The 23,348-nt window shown below is 39.0% G+C and overlaps 1 protein-coding gene across 6 annotated transcripts in view; it reads left to right on the top strand.

Annotated features, from left to right (window-relative positions):
• The window catches only part of atp10d (ATPase phospholipid transporting 10D), a 226,472-nt gene that overhangs the window by 135,195 nt on the left and 67,929 nt on the right, over positions 1-23,348 (top strand). For 4 of the 6 annotated variants that reach the window (XM_043691617.2, XM_043691628.2, XM_087987842.1 and 1 more), the window contains 8 exons: positions 520-605; positions 1,697-1,803; positions 6,041-6,172; positions 8,909-9,036; positions 14,401-14,653; positions 16,131-16,363; positions 20,132-20,320; positions 21,773-21,787. In XM_043691617.2, coding sequence (XP_043547552.1) covers positions 520-605; positions 1,697-1,803; positions 6,041-6,172; positions 8,909-9,036; positions 14,401-14,653; positions 16,131-16,363; positions 20,132-20,320; positions 21,773-21,787 — 1,143 coding nt within the window. The remainder of the gene's footprint in view (positions 1-519; positions 606-1,696; positions 1,804-6,040; positions 6,173-8,908; positions 9,037-14,400; positions 14,654-16,130; positions 16,364-20,131; positions 20,321-21,772; positions 21,788-23,348) is intronic. The other 2 variants (XM_043691638.2, XM_087987861.1) reach the window with 2 other exon arrangements.

The raw sequence follows: 23,348 nt of genomic DNA on the forward strand, positions 1-23,348 counted from the left end.
CATCGGCAGTAAAATTTCCCAATTCTTGTATTCTATTTTCCTTGTAATAAACACCAACATTCCATTTAACTTCCTAATCACTTGCTAAACCTGCAAACCAACCACTTAGTTCACCCTGTATCTCTGAGTTCTGAAGTCTGTCTTCATTTGAATAGTAAATGTTCTTCCTGTCAAAGTGGGCAGCCTTATATTTTCCATGTGATATTCCAGCTGCCAAATTTTTGTCCATTTGTTTTTTCTGTCTATAACTTTCTGCAGACTCTCTGTCCTCTTGACAGCTTACTTGCCTGAATATTGAAAAATCAGTAACTTTAACTCCTGTTCATACATACCCACGAGCCATCCATTATTTAAGAAACTTCTACTGTAATTCCTATATATGTTTCTCTGACTATTTCTTGTTGCCTAGGTAGAAAGTCATAGCAAGAGCAGAGGTGTTCTAATGTCCTACAGATGACATTTGAGAATTATATAAATAAAATGAATTGACTTGTCCTTACATAATTGCTTTTTATACAGGGGTCTGAAGCTGATCCTGAGCAGTTCACCAGCAGAATAGAATGTGAAAGTCCGAACAATGATCTAAACAAGTTTAAAGGTTATATGTAAGTGCTGTGTGTTTCCCAACTAACTAAGAAAGATTTGAAAATTTGAAAATGAAGACTTTCAGAATTGGATCAAAATAGAATGTTGCATAATTTTGATGTCTTACTTGACTGGACTTCAAACTTAACGTCACCGACTGTCACCCATAAATTATTACCATTTACCCTCTTTCTTCACTTTCAATACACTAAATTTGACATTCATGCCCATGTCACTTTGAATCTCAGCTTTTCAAATATTAATTGTGGCATCCTGAACTGCATCCTGTACAAGTATCAATTCATGTGATAATGCTGCAATCGATGTTTTGGCAATGTTTTCACTGACAATATTCTCTTTCCACATCTTTATTGGTTTCCTATTTCTTAATATTTTGACTTTAAAATCTTTATGCTTGCCAATAATATTTCTTCACTGTTTTGCTGCTTCACTGCTCTACCTGTTCTCAAATCTTTGTTCTCCATGTTAGGGTCTGTCACTGGTGTTAAAAGCTGGCATTATGAAATTCTCTGCCTTGCTAGAATCCTCTAACCTTTCAAAAGCTGACTTAAAATCTATTTTTGTCATTTCACTGCCATTTCCCCACGCTCCTCCAAAACTCTCCTCACACTTGTGAAGTTTCTTGGAATGTTTGCTTTCTAATGGCTTCATAAAATGCAAGTATTTGTCCTGACTTCATAACTGTTCTTATTTTTCCTCCAACACCACAATGTTTATCCTTAATAAATTGTTTAGAAAAGGTTTCACTCATGGAAAATATTTATGAGCGATACATTCATTGGGGAAGATCAGGATGTCTAACTTCAAAAAGTTGATTTTAAGTTCAGAATTTACTCTAATTGTTGTGTCACATTAATCTAATTTCTAAAATTTTCTAAATTTCTAGGCAGTATTATTGAAGAGGCAAGCAATGAGTAATTAATTCAGTCTCTTTATACAAGATAGCAGTCTTGTTTAATGGTACAAATTTGTATATATACACTTTCTCAAGCTGTTTCTCTGAAATCTATCTGTATAAATTTTTAGAAAAAATATAACTAGGCCTGTTGCTTTTTCCTTATTAACCATTGTCATTTATGAAAATTTGCAGGGTACATCAAAATAAAGAGCGGGTTGGTCTCAGTAAGAACAATCTTTTGCTTCGAGGTTGTACCATTAGGAATACTGAGGCTGTTGTTGGAATTGTAGTTTATGCAGGTTAGTGTTAGAACTTGATATAAAATAATATGATAAATCCATAGCTTTGTGACAAATTTTCTTGAAAAACAAGAATTTCACTTTGAGGTACTGTGCACAGGAGTTCAAATCGTGGGTCACAGTCACCAGCCAACATTTTGGGGTCACCAGCTCGGAGGCTGCTGTAGTGCTCCAACCAAGTTCTAATAACTGCATGGTTAAATCTCAGAATTTTTGTTTTGATGGTGGTCATGGCCTAACTGATCTCATTAAGGTTGAATCCTGTCCTGATAATATCCAGTGGAAAGGAAAAATGAGTGAAACAGCTTCTCTCTCTCCTCCTGTCACTCACAGGTGTCTGCCCAATGTTTATCACCACCACTCGTGTCATAGGTCTCTCCTCCCCTCCCCACTCACATAGTTCCTCACCACATACCCCACGTATCTGGGACACACATTTTTCCCTTCTAAAGCATAAGCCCACCTTGGAGAAGTGTCTAAGAACTCTGTCCAAAATCTCGAATTGCTCTATATTGCTTTTCCCTGTTTTCAGCACATCATCCAGATAACTGGAGACCTGGGGTAGATCTTGTAAAATGTTCTCCATTATCCACTGAAAAATGGCACAGGCTGTTGATACCCCACATGGGAGTCTTGTATATGATACAATCCTTTATGTGTATTAATTGTAGAATACTTCGGGGAATCGATCTGCAATAGCAGGTGCAGATGACTCCTGTCCAGTTAAAGGAAGGACAGCCCTGCCCAGCCAGCTTTACGTATATAGTTAACTCTTTTACATGAAGGACTGGGTATTTATCCAACTGCGAGAAGCAGTTTACCATTTGTTTAAAATCCCCACAAAGACAAACCGTCCTGTAAGGCTTCACAATTGGTACAACAGGTGCAGCACATTCCACAAGTTACAGGTTTGATGATTCGTTCACTTTCTAGCCTCCTGATTTCTACCTCTACTTTTGCATATCAGGCAAAAGGCACTGGGTGGGCCTTGTAGAATTGTCTTGGTTCCTTTAATAGTCCCTTGAGCTTCCTGAAAAACTTCTGGATATTTAATTTGAACTTCACTCAGGCAGCCATTTTTTAATCGCAAGTTGTTGAGCCACTCAAGGTGAATCTTTTGCGACCAGTTTCATCCCGTCAGGCTTGGGCATGTGATGTCAGTGGTAAGTGAACCAGTTGCTTCTTATTTGAGACCAGAACCGAAGTTTTATGCTGAATCTACAAAGGTTTCCCAGTATAGGTTCTCAGTCTAGCTGAGGTCTTGCCCAAACTTAAAGGTTGCAGTCAAGATCAAATTTTGCTAAAGACTGGCACTGTGATCACTGAAACAATTGTGCCAGTATCGGCCTCCATCAGAACCAGGTGACCATTTAACCAAAAGTTTATTTTGATTGTTTCTGATTTGGATGCTGCTCAGCAATTCAATTGTTCCAAGCCAGATATAGGTGAGCTTTCCAGGGTGTGCACTCTCTTGGATACTAGCCCATGAGTTATCTTACTCAATTCAGGCTGAGTGGGATTCTTTTGCTGTCTCAGGTCCTCATACTGGCAGCAACTTCAGTGGCTTGCCGGCCCGAATCCTGAAGAAAATGATAACCATGTCACTGAGGCTTAGCTTTGTTTTGGGGGATTTTCTATGGACTGATCTAAAGTCCATCTGGTGAGGATATGTTCTGAGTATGGCTATGCAATTGCCTTTGCCCAAATGGTGTTCCCTCAAGCTCAGTCGGCCAGGCAACGGTGTCCACTTCCATCAGCATACCTTGTAATGCGTGCGTTCTACTTGCCATATTTTCTAATGACAGACTCAGTTGTAGGGCCTGTTTGAAATCCACTTGGGCTTCAGCTCGTAGGTGCTTTTGCACAATTACATAATTAATTCCACATACCAATGGTCTCTCAGCATGTCATTAAGGGTTAAGCCAAAGTCACATGCCTCTGCCACTTGTCATAACCTCATCAAAAATCCTGACCTGGATTCCTCTCATTCTCGAACTGCTGAGTAAGCCTGATAGCATCTCAGAATTAGAGGAGACTTGCGGTTGTAATATTCCTTAACTAAATCCATCTTGAAATGTTTTGGTATCTGGTGTGTTAGGAAATATTAGGCTCTTAATAACTGAAAAAGTTATGGGTCCACAGGAAAATTACTCATTGCTTTTTATCTGCCCCAATGTCATTTGCCTGGGAAAAAAAAATGAGTTCTTTTCACCCTCTGGGCCTAACCTTTGACAGCAGGCTCGAACAAGTCAACCTTCCTAAATAATGGCATGATGCCAGAAATGCTTACCTCAATTCAAAGATGGCTGTTGCAAGCGAATTTCTTCAGAATTTCCTCTCGCCGTCACTGAAATAACTCCACAGAGGCCAGTGTCCCATCACCAAGTCATCCTTTATTTAGACATGCATAGTACTTGACACTGGTCTGGCTTCCTCAAAGCCAGCTCTCTGAGTAAGCAGAACATCTCCCATTCCTGTTTGTCCATCAGCAAGGGCTCCCTATTTGGACCAGTTTAACAGCTCCAATCAGGCAATTCATTCAATGAAGTCCATCTGGCTGTCCTTGCTACAATCACCACAGTAGGAATTTGAAAATGGTGTAAGCCAGTGACACATGTGGCATCTACTCTCCAAATAAGTCTGGTTGAAGAATTTGATGGGGCTTTTTTGTGAACATTTTTAATTTTATTTTTAGTAATGTTTAAGTTGTGAGAAATTGCATTGGAAGAATTTTTAACAGCTTCATCCTCTTGGTTCCTTTTAGAAATTCAAATTAATTAATGCTTCATTTGAAATATTACGGTCATACATTTGACTTTTACTTTGGACAGTGTGCTTCGTCACTTCAGATTCATTCAGCTTGGAGGACTCAATCATTCTGATCACTTTTAAGGCAATAACATAACATCTATCAACACGTATTGATTTTTAGTTATTGAATTAATGATACTATTGCACCTTATGAGGGCTCTTCTGGTGCAGTGGTAGTTCAGATCCTACCTGCCCAGACATTCGTAGTGTGCCTACTTCTGGGCTATCTCAAGTCCCACCTGTCACATGCATGTGTTGCAAAATGTCTGAACTGGTTGATAAAAATATCTGGGTTAGAGTGGTGCTGGAAAAGCACAGCAGGTCAGGCAGCATCCGAGGAGCAGGAAAATCGACGTTTCGGGCAAAAGCCCTTCATCAGGAATAGACCAAGAATTTACCTGATAAAAATATCTACAGATTCAGGTACACTTGTTGTCTTAGGAGAAACAGTGGTGTCGTAGTAATGTCACTAGGCCAGTAATCCAGAAGCCCAAGGCTGATGCTCTGGAGACGTGGGTTCATGTCACCACTGCAGCAGGTGGAATTTAAATTCAAATCATTGGGGGTAGTGTGGCACAGTAATAGTGTCCCTATCTCTGAGCCATATGTTCCACTTGTTCAAGAAGTGTGTCATAACACATCTGAACAATTTGATTGAAAGTATCAATAGATACTGTGTTTGATGTTAGTTTCAGAAATGGCAAACACTTTCTCTTTATCTATAGTATTCTTATTCGGATGGAAGTTCAAAAATTAAAAGTGAAATCAATGTGATCTCAGAAATTGCTGTATATACTCAAATAATAGTCGACCCAGTACTTTTGGCCAAATAACCTGGAATTTTCCATATATCTTGTGTAAAAGTCGACCCTAGTTCTTGACAGATAACAGATCAACATTGATTAGTCAGTATGCCGGCCGTCATGTCCCACTCCAGCTTTCAATCTGGTGATTGTTCCGCTCCCGGTCTTCCAGTCTGCTGGCTGTTAAGTTCCATTCTGGGTTTTCAGAATTACCATAATTCATCTTTTTTTTCTTGATTCATTCAGAGATCAATTGGGCTTCTAATGCTATGGTATGAATTTTGACAGGCATAACTTTCAACCCTTCAAATGTAGTATCCATGTAATGGTCAACCCCATAAGTTTAACCTTAAAAAGTAGTAAAAAAATTAACTATTACTAGAATATATATGGTATAACCATAGTGTGAAAGGTTTTATGAGCTGGTGACAATGTAAACATATGGCTGCTAGTGCAGCTTTGGAAACTGAATAGTCTAGTTGGTTAAAGGAGCCCAGTTTCTCATTATTATTGCTGTTTTATATTGTTTAGTTCTATTAATTAAGGAGAATACACAGTCCCAGTTTAATTTAACAGTAACATTGGATTTGCCGGTGATCATTCATTATTTATTTCTAAACCAGGACATGAAACCAAAGCAATGATGAATAACAGTGGCCCTCGCTACAAGCGCAGCAAACTTGAAAGGAAGCTTAATACAGATGTTCTTTGGTGTGTGGTCCTACTATTCATGATGAGTCTAATTGGAGCATTTGGTAAGTGGCCAAAATGTGGAAGAAAGATGTCTAGTGTGACTGCATTAGGACAAGCATACCTCCCTTTGAAAGAAATTGCACAATAATTATCTTATCAGTATGGAAAAAATATCTTTTTTGAAGTGTGAAGTGCTAATTCACTGTAACTATTTAATTAGTTTATGCCGTGGTTTGAACAGTGCTAGTTGTCCCTTAGACAAATCCATGTTTTTCTTAAACTAAAATGTAAGTATTGCTAAACATATATTTTAGACGTGGGCTAAGAGATTCCCTTTGTATTTGAAAAGAGAGAAAATTCATTTTCAATTGATGTGCTATTCAGATGGGGAGCCAGTCAAGTTGAGAGATTATATATAAGTTGTAACTTACATCAAAACAATCATGGGAGTGAGTTAAGACTAATTAACAAAATTGTCATAGTGCTGGAGGGGGTCATTTAGCCCAGCATGTTTATGTCACTTCTCAGAATGAGCAACTCACTGAGTGAATGTGGGTGGTAATGTTGTGTAAGTAGAATTTGACAGTCTTGCTAATGGTTCTGTTATAGTTTTGAAACCTGACTCAGGATTAAGCAAGAATGCATCTCAAGACCTTTTGTACTAAGTTTCTGTTTTTTGAGTTAACAACTTAATTTTTTTAAAAATATTGTGCAAAGGATGTGAGCATCACTGGCTAAGCAAGTATTTATTATTCTTCCCTAATTGCAGTGGACCTGAGTGAATTCCTAGATCATTTCTGAGGACAGTCAAGAGTTAGCCACATTGTTGTGGGTCTGGAGTCACATGTAAGCCAGATTGGGTAAAGGCAACAGTCTTCCTTCCTTGGAGCACGGAATTAGTGAACTAGTTGGATTTTTATGAGGATAACAGTGATTAACGTGGTCATCATTAGGTTAGCTTTTTATTCCAGACTTGTACTGCATTCAAATTTCACAACCTGCCATCGTGGGATTTTAAAATATATCCCCAGAACATTAATCTTGGGTTCTGGATCACTAGTTCAGTGATGTTACAACTGCAGTCAGTTTGCAGGCACATAATTTTAACTTTTGTCTTTATTTAGCGCAACATTCTTTTTCACTGTGCCACTTTAATGTTCTTAATTATAGTTATTTGGTAGTACAGAACTTGATTATTGCTGAAAGGCAGACACATTTTGTTTAAGTTTTTCATCTTGCGCTCTTCAGGACAATTTGAAAGAGCACTGGTTTAGAGATAGAAGTAATACATATGTGCACTGCGCCTGTTCATCTTAAGTAGGTGACAATCATTCATTGGTTCATTTCTCAGGGCAGTGCCATGACCAATGACAGTCAACTAGTTTAAAACATAAAGCTTGCTGTTAACTGTCAATCAGCATGAATTGGTACATTCTCCATGGCAACTCCCCTCCCAATTGCAGTTCACTTCCCAACTAATCAACATTCTCTATTCACTCAATATAAAAGTTGTTTTTACTCTCGAATGATATATTTGTGAATTGTTCTGATGAGTATAAAATGAAAATCTTTGCCAAAATGTGTATTTTATTCTCTTAATTGCATTAAAATGTATTATTGCTGCTTTTTAGTCCACTTCTATCTCTGATTCACCTATTGACAGAATAGATTTAGATTAGATTACATTACATTACATTACAGTGTAGAAACAGGCCCTTCGGCCCAACAAGTCCACACCGATGCGCAACCCACCCATACCCCTATATTTACCCCTTACTTAACACTATGGGCAATTTAGTATGGCCAATTCACCTGACCTGCACATCTTTGGACTGTGGGAGGAAACCGGAGCACCCGGAGGAAACCCATGCAGACACGCGGAGCATGTGCAAACTCCACACAGACAGTCACCTGAGGCTGGAATCGAACCTGGGATCCTAGTGCTGCGAGGCTGCAGTGCTAACCACTGAGCCACCGTGCCGTCCTTTTTTTTTTACTCGTTTAATCAATTTTTCTAATCAACCTGCTCAGAGATGGGAGCCGATGGAACTTGAACCTGGATCTCTTGATCCAGGGGTACGTATACTACCAGTGCACCACAACAGCCCCTTAATTTTACTGGTTTAAATGTGGTACCCTTCTAATTACCATTGACCTAAATTCTATTCACACACGATTACATTCTACAGTGGCAGTTGCTATCACATAACATTGTACATTTCAGTGTATGGTCAGTTAGCATACTTGAATTTGTTTTTTCTGCTAAACCTTATTTAACAATATACGTCTTTGTCATTTAGCATGTGTATTTGCCATTTTGTAGTTCTCAACACTTACCTACAGAAGTTTGACAAAGCTACCTTTCTCATCCTGCAAGTGTCCTCCTTTCTTTGATAACTAGATATTGTCTACAAGCCTAGAATGCAATACCTTTTGTGAATTGTGTCATAAATAACGTGAATTGCATAAGCCTGTTAACTAATCTTTGAGAAAGTTTTTCATCATGGTTACTTAATTCAAATTTCTATTACTGCTCATCAGATTGGGCTGCTTTTCCTGTTACCTATGAAATCATATATGTAATTGATTTACCTTTGATCTTGGTAGACTTTTCTGTCCTGTTCCAGGATATTCCGGGCTATTACGAGATGCGCAATTCCTACATCTTATTGATCAGAAGATTGCAATGATGTCATCAAAAACCTTTTCATTGTGTGCGGTTTTCAAAAGAAATATTGTGAATAATGCAATTTAATATCTTAAAAGTCTAACCTTAATTACTTTTATTTTATGATTAGGTCATGGAATTTGGTTAAGTAGCTATTCGCAATTTCCTATTTTTAATGTCCCTCAGCCAGATGGAGAACATACCCCTTCAGCTTTGGCAGCATTCTACATGTTCTGGACCATGATTATTTTACTTCAGGTAAGGGGGGCTGTACAAATAATGTATGATGTTGCAGGTCTAAATCTGACCCTACTGGAAGTTTGGGCACTTCATAAGCACAAAAATTTTAATTTATAGCGTTATGCTATAAAGACAGGGGAGGCGTGGATATGAAGTTGACCAAGTAATAAGCGTCGAGTCATTGTGAGTATTTTTTTGGACTGGAAGAAGATATAGAGTTGGGTTTTCTGGCATTGATGTTGTTTTTCTCTGTGCATTATGAGACCTAGACTTGGATATATTGGATAGTTTCAGAATTTGCAGATGACAGAAAACTTGAAAAAATTATGTACTGAGATGGCTAGTGTGAAATTTCAAGAGGGTGGAATGGCAAACATTTTAGAGGTGTCATTTTGAATGTAGATGCATGTGAAGTGATTTATTTCAGTAGAAAATAAAAATACATTATAAAATAAAAAGTGCAGGTCTAAACAGGTGCAAGAGCAAATGCACAAACCATTGAATCTGGAAGAGCAGGTTGAGGAAATGGTGAATAAAAAGTCAAAGATTAGGATTTATTAGTAGGGACGTAAAGTACAAAAGAAACTTTTGTAATCCTATATAACACATTAATTTGGCTTTTCTAGAACGTTATGTCCATTCTGGATGGCATAATTTTGGAAGGATGTTGAGAGAGTACAGAAAAGATTCATGAAAGTAGTTTCAGAATGACGAATGAATTGGAGAAACCACAGAATTGTTACGACCCAGGAGGAAACCATTTTGCCCATTATTCCTTTTACCTGTTTTATTACCTCGTATAAATTTCTTGCCTTTTCCCCATATCCCTGCATGCAATTTTTATCTAAGTGATTAATAATTACCCTGTTGAAACCCTCAATTGAATCTGCATCCACTACATTTCCAGGCAGCGCTACACTAACTACTCACTGTGCATTTTTTTCTCCATCCTTGCTTCATTTGCACATTACTTTATATCTATGTGGCAATGTTCTTTTTATTCTACAAGTTGTAACAGCTTCTCCCTATCTACTGTACCCAGCTCATTCATAAGTTTGAAATCACCTATCAACTCTCCTTTCAACTGTCTCCTATCCAAGGAGAACAATCCCAAATACTTTGATTTCGTTGCATTTTGACTTTACACACATTGACTGGGACTGCCGTAGTGTTAAGGGTTTAGTTGGAGAGGAATTTAAGTGCGTACAAGAAAATTTTCTGATTTAGTAATGTGGATGTACCTAATAGGGAAGATGCAAAACTTGACCTACTCTTGGGAAATCAGACAGGGCAGGTGACTGAGGTGTCAATGGGGAAGCACTTTGGGGGCAGTGACCATAATTTTATTAGTTTTTAAAAAGGATAGACCAGATCTAAAAGTTGAAGTTCTAAATTGGAGGAAGGCTAATTTTGACAGTATTAGGCAAGAACTTTCAAAAGCTGATTGGGAACAGCTGGAAAATGGGAAGCCTTCAAAATGGGATAACGAGAGTCCAGATACAGGGTATTCCAGTTAGGGTGAAAGGAAAGGCTGGTAGATGTAGTGAATGCTGGATGACTTGAGAAATTGAGGTATTGGTTAAGAAAAAGAAGGAAGCATATGTCAGGTATAGACAGGAGATATCGAGTGAATCCTTAGAAGAGTATAAAGGCAGTAGGAGTACATTTAAGAGGGAAGTCAGGAGGGCAAAAAGGGTCATGAAAGCTTTGGCAAATAGGGTTAAGGACAATCCAAAGGGATTTTATAAATACATTAAGGACAAAAGGGTAGCTAAGTAGAGAATAGGGCCCCTCAAAGATGAATAAGGCAGCCTATGTGTAGAGCCGCAGGAGATGGGGGAAGATGTTATACGAGTATTTTGCATCAGTGTTTACTGTGGAGAAGGACATGGAAGGTATTGAATGTCGGGAAATAGATGGTGACATCTTGGAAAATGTCCTTACTACAGAGGAGGAAGTGCTGGATATCTTGAAACGCATAAAAGTGGATAAATCCCCAGGCCCTGATCAGGTGTACCAAAGAACTCTGTGGGAAGCTAGGGAAGTGATTGGTGGGCCTCTTGTTGAGATATTAGTATCCTCGATGGTCAGAGGTGAGGTGCTAGAAGACAGAAGGTTGGCAAACGTGATGCCACTGTTTAAGAAAGGTGGTAAGGACAAGCCAGGGAATGATAGACCAGTGAGCCTGACGTCGGTGGTGGGCAAGTTGTTGGAGGGAATTCTGAGGGATAGGATTTACTTGTATTTGCAAAGGCAAAACTATCCCTGATTTGAGAAAGTCAACATGGCTTTGTGCGTGGGAAATCATGTCTCTCAAACTTGATTGAGTTTTTTGAAGAATCAACAAAGAGGGTGGATGAGGGCACAGCAGTGGATATGATCTATATAGACTTCAATAAAGCTTGCAACAAGGTTCCCCGTGGGAGACTGGTTAGCAAGGTTAGATCTCCTGGAATACAGGAGAAACTAGCCATTTGGATACAGAACTGGCACAATGGTAGAAGACAGAGGGTGGTGGTGGAAGGTTATTTTTCAGACTGGAGGCCTGTGACCAGTGGTGTGCCACAAGGATCATGCTGGATCGACTGCTTTTTGTTATCTATATAAATGATTTGGAAGTGAACATCGGAGGTATTGTTAGTAAATTTGCAGTTGACACCAAAATTGGAGGTGTGATGGACAGCAAAGAAGATTACCTCAAAGTACAATAGGATCTTGATCAGATGGCCCAATGGGCAGAAGAGTGGCAAATGGAGTTTAATTTAGATAAATGTGAGGTGCTGTATTTTGGAAAAGCAAATCAGATCAGCATTTATACACTTAATGGCAAGGTCCTCAGGAATGTTGCTGAACAAAGAGACCTTGGAGTGCAGGTTCATAGTTCCTTGAAAGTAGTGTCACAGGTAGATAGGATAGTGAAAAAGGCATTTGGTATGCTTTCCTTTATTCATCAGAGTATTGAGTATAGGAGTTGGGAGGTCATGTTGCGGCTGTACAGGACATTGGTTCGGCCACTTTAGGAATATTGTGTGCAATTTGGTCTCCTTCCTATCAGAAGGATGTTGTGAAACTTGAAAGGGTTCAGATAAGATTTACAAGGATGTTGCCAGGGTTGAAGGATGTTGCCAGGGTTGGAGGATTTGAGCTTTATGGGCGGCACGGTGGCACAGTGGTTAGCACTGCTGCCTCACAGCGCCGGAGACCCGGGTTCAATTCCCGCCTCAGGCGACTGACTGTGTGGAGTTTGCACGTTCTCCCCGTGTCTGCGTGGGTTTCCTCCTGGTGCTCCGGTTTCCTCCCACAGTCCAAAGATGTGCAGGTCAGGTGAATTGGCCATGCCAAATTGCCCGTAGTGCTAGGTAAGGGGTAAATGTAGGGGTATAGGTAGGTTGCGCTTCGGCGGGTCAGTGTGGACTTATTGGGCCGAAGGGCCTGTTTCCACACTGTAATGTAATCTAATCTTTAGGGAGTGGCTGAATAGGCTGGTGCTGGTTTCCCTGGAGTGTCGAAGGCTGAGGGGTGACCATACAGAGGTTTATAAAATCATGAGGGACATGGATAGAATAAATAGACAAGGTATTTTCCCTGGGGTGAGGGAGTCCAGCACTAGAGTGCATAGCTTTAGGGTGAGAGGGGAAAGATATAAAAGGGACCTAAGGGGCATCTTTTTCACACAGAGGGTGGTGCATATATGGAATGAGCTGCCAGAGGAAGTGGTGGAGACTGGTACAATTACAACATTTAAAAGGCATTTGTATATGAATAGGAAGTGTTTAGAAGGATATGGGCCAAGTGCTGGCAAATGTGACTAGATCAGGTCAGGATGGCTGGTTGGCATGGACACGTTGGACCAAAGGGTCTGTTTCCATGCTGTCCATCTCCATGACTCTATAAAAGTATGAGGCACATGGGTAAGGTAGATAGAAAGCACCTGTTCCTCTTAGTTGAAGAGTCCATAATAAGGGACCACAATTTTAAGCTTAAAGTCAGGAGGTTTAGAGGGGTTTTGAGGAAAGCTTTTTCACCCAGAAGGTGCAGAAAATTTTTAATGCACCGCTTGGGAAGATAATTAAAGTGAGAAATCTCTCAATCTTTAAAAAGTACTTGGATAAGCACTTGAATTGCCACAATATTCAGTGTTATGGACCAAGTGCTGGTAAGTGGAAGTTGTGTAGAGTTACTGTAGGTTTTTTTTGATTGGTGTAGAGTCGATGGGCCAAAGGACATCTTCTGTACTGTATAACTCTGTACTTCAATCTGTCCTCAAAATTGAAATTTCTCATTCCTGAAACCATTCTTCTGCACTCTCTCCAGTGCATAATTGTGCACAGTGCTCCAACTGAGTTCTAACAAATGTTTTGTACACGTTCACCTCATCTCCTTGCTGTGTACTTTATGTCCCTACTGATAAAGCCAAGAACACTGCATGCTTTATTAACTGTTCTCTCCACCTGTTCTGACACCCTAAAAGATCTGTATACCCAGGTACCTTTGCTCCTGCACCCCTTTTTGAATTGTGCAATTGTACATCGTCCTCTTCAGAGTTTATAATTCTTCCAAGTTTAATGTCATCTGCAAACTTGGAAATTGTCCCCTGAACACCAAGATCCAGATCATTGATCTATATCAGGGAAAGACAAGGGTCCCAATTACAGACCTGTGGGGAACTCTAATACAAACCTTACTCCAGCCTGAAAAATATTCATTGACCATCACTCAGGAATTATTTACCTTTTGAGAAGTTAAAGTTGAGGGAATTTAGTGAAGGTGTTCAAAATCATGAGAGATCGACATATCATGCACAGGGAGTAATTTGTCCCCATTGACATTGTGCACTATAAGATATTGATTTAAGATAATTGGCAAAAGAAGCAATGGTGACACACAGAAATTCTTTTTTTACAGAATGGCTAGGAAGTGAAATACATTACCTGCAAGTGTGGTGGAGACAGGGTCATTTGGGATCTTCAAAAGAAAATGTGATAATGTGAAACAAATTACAGGCTATATAGAAAAGCCGGGTGTAGAATGAACTGAATTTCAGATGCTTTACAGAGACCCAGTACAAAAATAAGGGCCGAATTGTGTGGTATGAAAAGGAAAGCATACCTCACAGAGACTAGGAAAATCATTCAGTGAGTTTGCTACAGTTGCATTAGCTGAACAGTGTAGGAGGTGGTTAACCAGCTTTTAATTGAAAGATGGAGGTTCTGAAAGGAAGATTTTTGAAATGTAAGATGCTTGATTTTCTGTAAGAATTATATTCACAAAGATACTAGGTGTGATTTTTACAGTCTATTTTATGTGCTCTGAAAATAGTGATATCAATAACATCAAATATTCAAACTTAAACCTATGCCATCCTGGCATTTTATTTTTAAGGTGTTGATCCCAATTTCGTTGTACGTGTCCATTGAAATTGTCAAGTTGGGCCAAGTACTTCTCCTCCAGAGTGACATTGACTTGTATGATGAAAATACAGATTCTACCATTCAATGTCGGGCGTTGAACATCACTGAAGACCTGGGGCAGATTGAATACCTATTTTCAGATAAAACTGGAACACTTACAGAGAACAAAATGGTTTTCAGCAGGTGCAACATTGCTGGGATTGAGTATTTTCATGAAGAAAATGGTATGTTTCTATTTTGTTTACAATTTAGAAGTTTCATTTACAAAATTTACAATTTTGCTAGATTTTGAAAGTACTTTAAATAATCACATGGACTACCTCACTGTCTGATGTCATCCAGTCAGTTCATGGATACACCAACCAAGATGATTTGGCATATTTATTTCTCAACCTCAACCCACTCAGCGATCAATGTTGAAAACATTTTCATTGATTGTGAAGCATCTGAAGGTCATCAAAAGTGTTATTAGAAGTGTAATTCTTGTTCCTTTTTCCAGTAAAGATGAGGTTCATTTAATTAAACTTAGTTTACTTTATAATTTTGTACTATTCTATTTAATGGAGTGGGATTTAGATAACAAATTTATAGATTTTCTTAAATTATATAAAAATATTACTTTTTGATGCCAGTTTCCTTCTAAAATGAGAAACTTGTGTTAAATTTTGGTGTTTTATTTTGTTTGTCAGTGAATACTTCCTCTTCATATGTACTAGTTAGGACTATTGACTTGAACGCTGACTTATGTGTTAAGAGAAGCCGTTCCAGGAAATAGTAATAATCTTGGAATCCCTCCAGTGTGGAAGCAGGCCATTAGTCCCATCAAGTCTGCATTGACCCTCCAAAATGCATTCCACCCAGATCTCCACTGAGAAATACTAGATCTCCAAGAAACCCAGGGGCACTACCACATAGTGAAACTAGGCAAAATCTGGAATTGTGCTCATGAATAGGTACTAAAGTGTAGATAGAAGTCCAGTGGAACCCAGTATTGGGGCAAGAGATTAAATTATCAGGATTTGAACAGCCATTGAGGCAGTCCATGCGTGACTGCAGGTTTTAAGGGAGAATGAAAGCTAGATCTTTGAAAGTTAAGAACTGACATTCCTTGTGAAGGAGGCAAAGTTATAATGAGTTTTGATGTCTTGTAATGTCAGGCTGATAGTTGTTGATGAGAAATTCCTGGAATCTGTCTGAACGACATATTCTGTTTGATATGCTTTGTGGGCTGATGAATCACAGTTTGTCTGTTAATTTACTCTTGCCTCATGTCAGTTTCGGCAAGATGTACGGATTTAATTGTTTTATATTCTAACTTTGCACAGAAAAGTATAGTTCAAAACAATGGAGTCTTGTGTGGCTTTATTCCCTTACTAAGTACATAAGATCTCAAACTTTCTCTGCTTTAAACATAAGGAAAATTATTGATCCCCAACAAAATCATAACAATTTAATGGTCTCATCATTGATCTTAACAGAAAAGAGTCATTTTGTGCTCATATACACCGAACATGTGTTTAAAACCAATTTTGTGCATCATGTCTTCTGTAACGTTTAAACAGGATATTTGTAAAGAATGTTTGAAATGTACTGAGATTTTTGATCAGTGTTATTTGTCAGAAGAGAACACTAGAATGTTTAAATCAATCCACTTCAATCCTTTATATTCATATTGATGTTTGTCTTTCACCTGTCCAATAGCAAAAAGGCTGGAGTTTTATCAGAATTTTAATTCTGAAGATTGCTGTAACACTTCTATGGAACCTATTTGTCACCATTCGAACAGCTGCAGATCCCTACCAATAGTGGGAAGCCATAGCTCATTAAATTGCTTGACTTCTAAAGGCTCAACATTGACTAAGAAAGATGTATATGAGGATGATGAACATGAAAAAATTGCACATTCACGTCAAGTAGCATTCAGCACCTCAATTGTGAGTATGCCACTTTGTGTTGTTCCTTTTAATTATAAGGTCTTATAATTAATGTCTCCATTTTATTTTCCTAACTTTGATACAACAGATGGTCATTGAAACCTCTCACTTACCACTTCTCACTTGTAGTCCATCTTTCTCAGTTTAATACATTTTTCCCAAATTTATAGGCCACAAAAGCTGCAACAGACGTATGATCAGTATGTTTCTTTTCTCACTTAAGCACACATGTTTATGTTTGAAAAATTGAACCAAATATAAAGCTTTAAAAATCTATTCTTTTTATTTAATCTGGAAAAGTACTAGAATTATGAAAGCTAGTGTTAAAGCTCAAGCTCAGTAGATTATTTTCACAGTTGCAAATATCACATAGCAATAAAAACATATAAAGAAGGAATAGAGATCAGCCTTCATAGCTGATGAGTTTCTGTTTTGAATTGTCTGTTCCTATCTTCCCCCAATCGCCTTTGATTCCCTGCCTAACAAAAAGATATCCATCTCTGGCTTAAACGTATTCAACAACCTCAATTTTACTGCCTTCTGAAGCAAAGAATTCCAGAGATTGACAGCCTTCAGAGAGAAAAAGATCCTTCTCATCTCCATCCTGAAAGAGCATCCTCTGGTTCTGTAAAAGTGTCCTGTATTTCTGGACTGTCCCACAAGAGGAAACTTTCATTCTACGTCCACTTACTCAAAACCATTCAGAATCTTAAAAACTTCAATTGAGTCAGTTTATCATAGAATCCCTACACTATGGAAGCAGGCCCTTCGGTCCAATAAGTCCACACCAACCCTCGAACAGTAACCCTCCCAGACCCATTCCCCTACCCCACTTTCTTACACTTACCCCTGACTAATGCACCTAATCTAACATCCCTGAATGCTATGGGAAATTTAGCATGGCCAATTCACCTCACCTGCACATTCTTTGGATTGTGTGACGAAACCAGAACACCTGGAGAAAACCCATGCAGACACTGGGAGAATATGCAAACTCCACACAGGCAGTCGCCTGAGGTTGGAATCGAACCTGGGTCCCTGGCACTGTGAGGCAACAGTGCCGCCCTGTTCATCTGTGAAAATGTTAGTCTGTTATAAAATATGTAGTTGCAGAGCATTTAGGAATACAGAGCATAATTAAGCAGAGTCAGCATAGAAGAAATCATGCCTGAAAAATGTAATACAGTTCTTTCAGGAAGTAATGGGTATGGTAAATATGAATTAACCAGTAAACATAATATATTTGGATTACTAAAAGGCATTCAATAAGGCTACTTACCAAGATAAAGGTCTATGGTATTGGTGATAGTATATTACCATGGATAGAGGAGAAAGTGAGGTCTGCAGATGCTGGAGATCAGAGCTGGAAATGTGTTGCTGGAAAAGCGCAGCAGGTCAGACAGCATCCAGGGAACAGGAGAATCGACGTTTCGGGCATAAGCCCTTCTTCAGGAATGGGGAAAGTTTGTCCAGCAGGCTAAGATAAAAGGTAGGGAGGAGGGACTTGGGGGAGGGGCGTTGGAAATGTGATAGGTGGAAAGAGGTCAAGGTGAGGGTGATAGGTCAGACTGGGGTGGGGGCGGAGAGGTCGGGAAGAAGATCTCAGGTTAGGAAGGCGGTGCTGAATTTGATGGATTTGACTGAGACAGGGTGGGGGGAGGGGAAATGAGGAAACTGGTGAAATCCGAGTTCATCCCTTGTGGTTGGAGGGTTCCTAGCCGGAAGATGAGGCGTTCTTCCTCCAACCGTCGTTTTGTTGTGGTCTGACAATGGAGGAGTCCAAAGACCTGCATATCCTTGGTGGAGTGGGAGGGGGAATTGAAATGTTGAGCTACAGGGTGGTTGGGTTGGTTGGTCCGGGTGTCCCAGAGGTGTTCTCTGAAACGCTCCGCAAGTAGCCGGCCTGTCTCCCCAATATAGAGGAGGCCACATCGGGTGCAGAGGATGCAATAGATGATATGTGTGGAGGTGCAGGTGAATCTGTGGCGGATATGGAAGTTTCCTTTGGGGCGTTGGAGGGAGGTGAGGGGGGAGGTGTGGGCGCAAGTCTTGCACCTCCTGCGGTTGCAGGGGAAGGTGCCGGGAGTGGAGGTTGGGTTGGTGGGGGGTGTGGATCTGACGAGGGAGTCACGGAGGGAGTGGTCTTTACGGAATGCTGATAGGGGAGGGGAGGGAAATATATCCTTGGTGGTGGGGTCCGTTTGGAGGTAGCGGAAATGACAGCGGATGATGCGCTGTACATGGAGATTGGTGGGGTGGTAGGTGAGGACCAGTGGGGTTCTGTCCTGGTGGCGGTTGGAGGGGCGGGGTTCAAGGGCGGAGGAGCGGGAAGTGGAAGAGATGCGGTGGAGGGCATCGTCGACCACGTCGGGGGGGAAATTGCGGTCCTTGAAGAAGGAGGCCATCTGGGTTGTGCGTTTTTGGAACTGGTCCTCCTGGGAGCAGATGCGGCGGAGTCGAAGGAATTGGGAGAATGGGATGGCATTTTTACAGGGGGCAGGATGGGAGGAGGTGTAGTCCAGGTAGCTGTGGGAGTCGGTCGGTTTGTAGTAGATGTCCGTGTTGATTCGGTCGCCTGAATGGATAGAGGATTGGCTAACTAATAGAAAGGACAGAATAGGGTTAAAGGGGACATTTTCAGGATGGCAACCTATAACTAGTGACATGCCACAGGGATCGGTTTTACAGCCACTATTATTGACTACATGTGTTACAACTTGGATGAGGGAATTGAATGTACTGTCGCCACATTTGTGGATGACACAAAAACAGCTGGGAAGGCAAGTAGTGAGGATGTCGCAAGGAGTCTATAGAAGGATAAATCTGAAATTAAAAATTGCTGGAGAGAATCAGTGAGTCTGGCAGCATCTTAGAGAGAGAAATCGGATTAACATTTAAAGTGTAAAGTCTCAACTTCAGAATCTTCAGAACCAAATGATCAACTTTATTTCTCTCTCCACAGATGCTGTCAGACTCATGGGGTTTCTACAGCATTTTCTGTTCAATTCTTAATAAATTCCATATTTATTTTAATTATATTAGAGGTATTCTGATATTTCACAAATGTGGGTCATTGATGTTGAGCAGTAACTATAAAGTTAGTATTTAGTTAAAAATCCAGTTATATCTCACTCAATGTATAAGTTTAGCAAAAGCTTTCACCGTAAGGTTTACAATGTAATGCGTACAAAGTGGAAGTTCTCAAATCATCGGTTGCAGCATCAGGGGACCTCAGCAGTACACCCTCTGGCGAAATCACATGTTCATTATCTGGAGCTTGTCAATTTCAATAGCAATGCTGACAGTTTCACATCGTTACAAGCAAAATAATCTGAATAATCAAAGATTAAAGATTGTTCACACAAAGGGTTCTGAGAATGTGGGATGAGCTGGCCTAGAAGGTTATTGATACCAAATCAATTGAGATGCTAAACAGCAGGCTACAGATTTTAAAAGAAGATATGCATCAACATTAAGAACGTGAAAAGCAGGAACTTGGCATTATAGACAGAAATAAAGCTGTTGGGAGTAATAAACTAACAGCACAATCTTTATGATGTAAAGGTCTTTCCTTCAAAAATAAAGAAACCTAATGGCTAGTGGAAGATAAAATCATTAGACTTGCACCTTAAAATAAGTTACCATTTCTTTCTCCTTTGTTGTCTACACACACACTTACAGTCTGTCTTCCCCAATTTCTGCCTCCTCACTCTCTCTCGACTGCAGGTTTAACAACTTCCTTGCCTAAAAATGTGTTTTGATTTTCAGGAGAGAGATGTTGCACCAGATTCTCAGCTTCTAAGGAAATTAGAACGAATCGCATCTCAGCCGCTACATTTGTTGAATACGGCAGAAAATGTGCCTTCCCTGGAATATGCTTATATTGTGGACTTCTTCCTTGCCTTAGCCATCTGTAACACTGTTGTTGTGTCATCCCTTAACCAGCCAAGACAGCGGGTAAGGTCAACAGTTATCCAATGTTTGAATTGTTTAATTATAGTTTTCTTAGAACTCTGAAATGTGGATTTAAAGTGTGATCTGACTGATGGCGTGAAACTCTGCTGTTTGATTTATATGGGTTCTGTATGAAATTAGTAAGTTTAGTTTCAATCTGTTTTGTGTCAGTTCATGATGGAAAGCTGCCTCTAATGTAATATTTTTTCCTAAACTGAGATCATCCTGGCATTGTTAGTGAAGGACGTTGCATACTGTTACCGGTGCAGTGGAAGTGAGGGGGTAGGGCTGGGCTTATTTAACAAGAGTTAGGGCTTAGACATCAAACCTTCATTTTGACACTAGGTCCAAAAATAGAATACAACTTTCTCTCTGGTGTCCTTCACCTTGCTAAACTATTCAAAATGTATTTTTCCTTAGCCACCTTCCAGTCTCCTGTAACTTTGATTCTTCAAGCAAAATAGTAGTACCCATCAGGTGTTCATAAGTGCTTGTGGTAATATATTATTGAACTACCTTCCTTCAAGTAAATAAATATTGAATTGATTACACTCAGTATTGGTTGAGGTTAAAAAGAAAATGCGTCAGTATCACTGAATAAATTTGAAATAATGATTAAATAAGATGGATCAGGGCAGGAACAGAAACAATGTGTAGGAATAATGGGTAGAATGGTATAAATTAGGATGTGAGTTCATGTATAGATTTTCAGGTAGAGCTCCTTCCAGTGTGAAATAAATTAAGGTTTAAAATTGCTCAGGTTATGCTATTACAGATGATGAAGGTAATACATTGCGATAATTATTGTTTTAACAAAACTTGAAAATAAAAATACAGTAACCCTTAATTAAATATGTAGGTGGCCCCAAATGTAGTTTTGTACTTTGAAAAAGACTATTCTTTAAAAGGCCATTTTTCAGTGAGGTACTAACTGAGGCGCTATCTGCTTCTGTTTGTTGTTAAATGTCTATTGTAAAAAGAGTGATATTCTCCTGGGGTCTTGGCCAATATACCTTCTTTAGTCTATGCCACAAAAAAAATCATCAGGCAGTTCAACTCATTGCTATTTTTGGGACCTTACCATGGATTCGTGGGGGTCTATCCACATTATACTAATGATGTAATGCAATTAATTTATTGTGAAACACTGGCAAATTAAGAGGAACTAATAAGTTCTTTAAACTGTTTTAAGAATGTGTAAGCTTTTTTTAACGTATCATAATTAGATTTCCATGTTTGGAGTCCTTGTTAATAGATAGATTGGTGTTGAATGTTTTTTGAGATTTCTTGACTTCATGCAGTGGTATAGTTCAGGCTGCTTATAAAATAGGTATAATAAGTGCAATGAATTTCAATTGATCTTAGTTTTCTAATTTTACCTGTTCTTGAAAAAGTACCCATTTGATTGCTACTCATTTATATTAATGTTTTCATTTTGTATTCCTGCTGTCAAAGATGGGGCAAAAAGAGGTATGGTAATTTATCTATATGTGAAGTAAACCTTGAAATTGATAAAATCAATTCAGCTCATATGTTTAAAGGAAATGCTTAAATATGTTACATATTTGAGGAGTCACAGACCTTGGGGTGAAGATACACCCCATTATTGGTTGGGAGGGAGTTCTAGAATTCTGACTGGCAACAGTGAAGTAACAGTAATGTATGTCTAAATCAGGAAGGTGTGTCAGTTGGAGGGGAACTTGGAGATAGTGATGAGTTCATGTGTTGTTCTGCTTGGTTGTAGGAGTTGCTGATTTGAGTAATATCAAATTGCTTACAATGTGCTGTGTGGTAACATTAGTCAAAACTTGAGCTCGGATCATATTGATTGCTTATGACAACTGATTAAGGAGCAAGTCTGATGCAGGTTTAGATATGTGCTTGAGTCATTATTTCTATAATGTACTGAATCATAACATTATTAAATGTATAGATTTTTTTAAGTTTCTTTTTAATTGCAGCAATTACATTCACAATCAAAAGCAATGATTATCAGTGAACTAATTTTTTTTTGGAAAAAAGGAGACATTCAAGAATGCCAAGTTTCAAAGGGAGCTACATTTTATTGTGAATGAGAAGAGGGTCCTGATTGATTGGCACATAGACTCTGACCACTAATGCCATGGACAAATCACCCGGAGGCTGTAGTTTGCACATTAAATTCAAATTTAAACTTGTTGAGGCCAATGGGGAAGTGAGACAAGGTCTACCCCTACTTGGTAGAGATAGACCATTTGAAAGGTTGAAAATGCGGTTATGAATATTAGTTTACTTAGAAAGAAAGGTTTGGGGGAGGAACAAGTGAACAGTGAGAACAAGGGATTGAAATCATCAATATTTTTAAATGGAAATTTAGAACTACGTGTAACTGAATAATTTGACATAGATTATATGCAGATCTTTAAAATATTGTTTTTGAATGAGCCTTCCATTCCAACGCAATTGTGTTAGACTAAAGATAAAAAGGCAAAAGAATTACAGAAGCTAGGAACCAGAAACAAAAACAAAATAAAATTGTTATAGCTTTTTGTAACATTATTAACTAATAATGGCATATGGCATCTTATGACTCCATGACTCTAAGTGCATTGACTGCATGGTGATTACATTGACCTGCTAATGTGATCTGTACTCTCGCGTTGTGATTATGTTAACATTGAATTTTCCCTTCAGCTCTTTCAGAAATTTGTGCACCTGCAAGTTTATTCATGGTGCATCAATTTGGTTTGCTGGAATTAAATCCTAAATAGATCTCTTTTAACATGGATTACTATTTACACATCTTAGTGTTTTGAACACATGTTGGCTTTATCTGTTGATTTGAGCAGAGTTGCATTGTAAACCAATATTAGTCAATTAAACTTTAGAAAAGTTTTAAGAACAGAGGGAATTCTCTAGGCAATTACGTATAAGTCATGATTCCTAACTTGTGATGAATTATGTGGAAGAACAAAGTGTTAATGATCCCTTGTCCTCCTCCAGTGTATCAAACGTTCATTTCAAAAAGCACTGATATTCAATTGTTGGAATG

Source organism: Chiloscyllium plagiosum, unplaced genomic scaffold (genome assembly GCF_037043375.1).
Source record: "Chiloscyllium plagiosum isolate Xiang-an unplaced genomic scaffold, Cpla_swu_hap1 HiC_scaffold_1, whole genome shotgun sequence".
NCBI lineage: Eukaryota > Metazoa > Chordata > Chondrichthyes > Orectolobiformes > Hemiscylliidae > Chiloscyllium > Chiloscyllium plagiosum.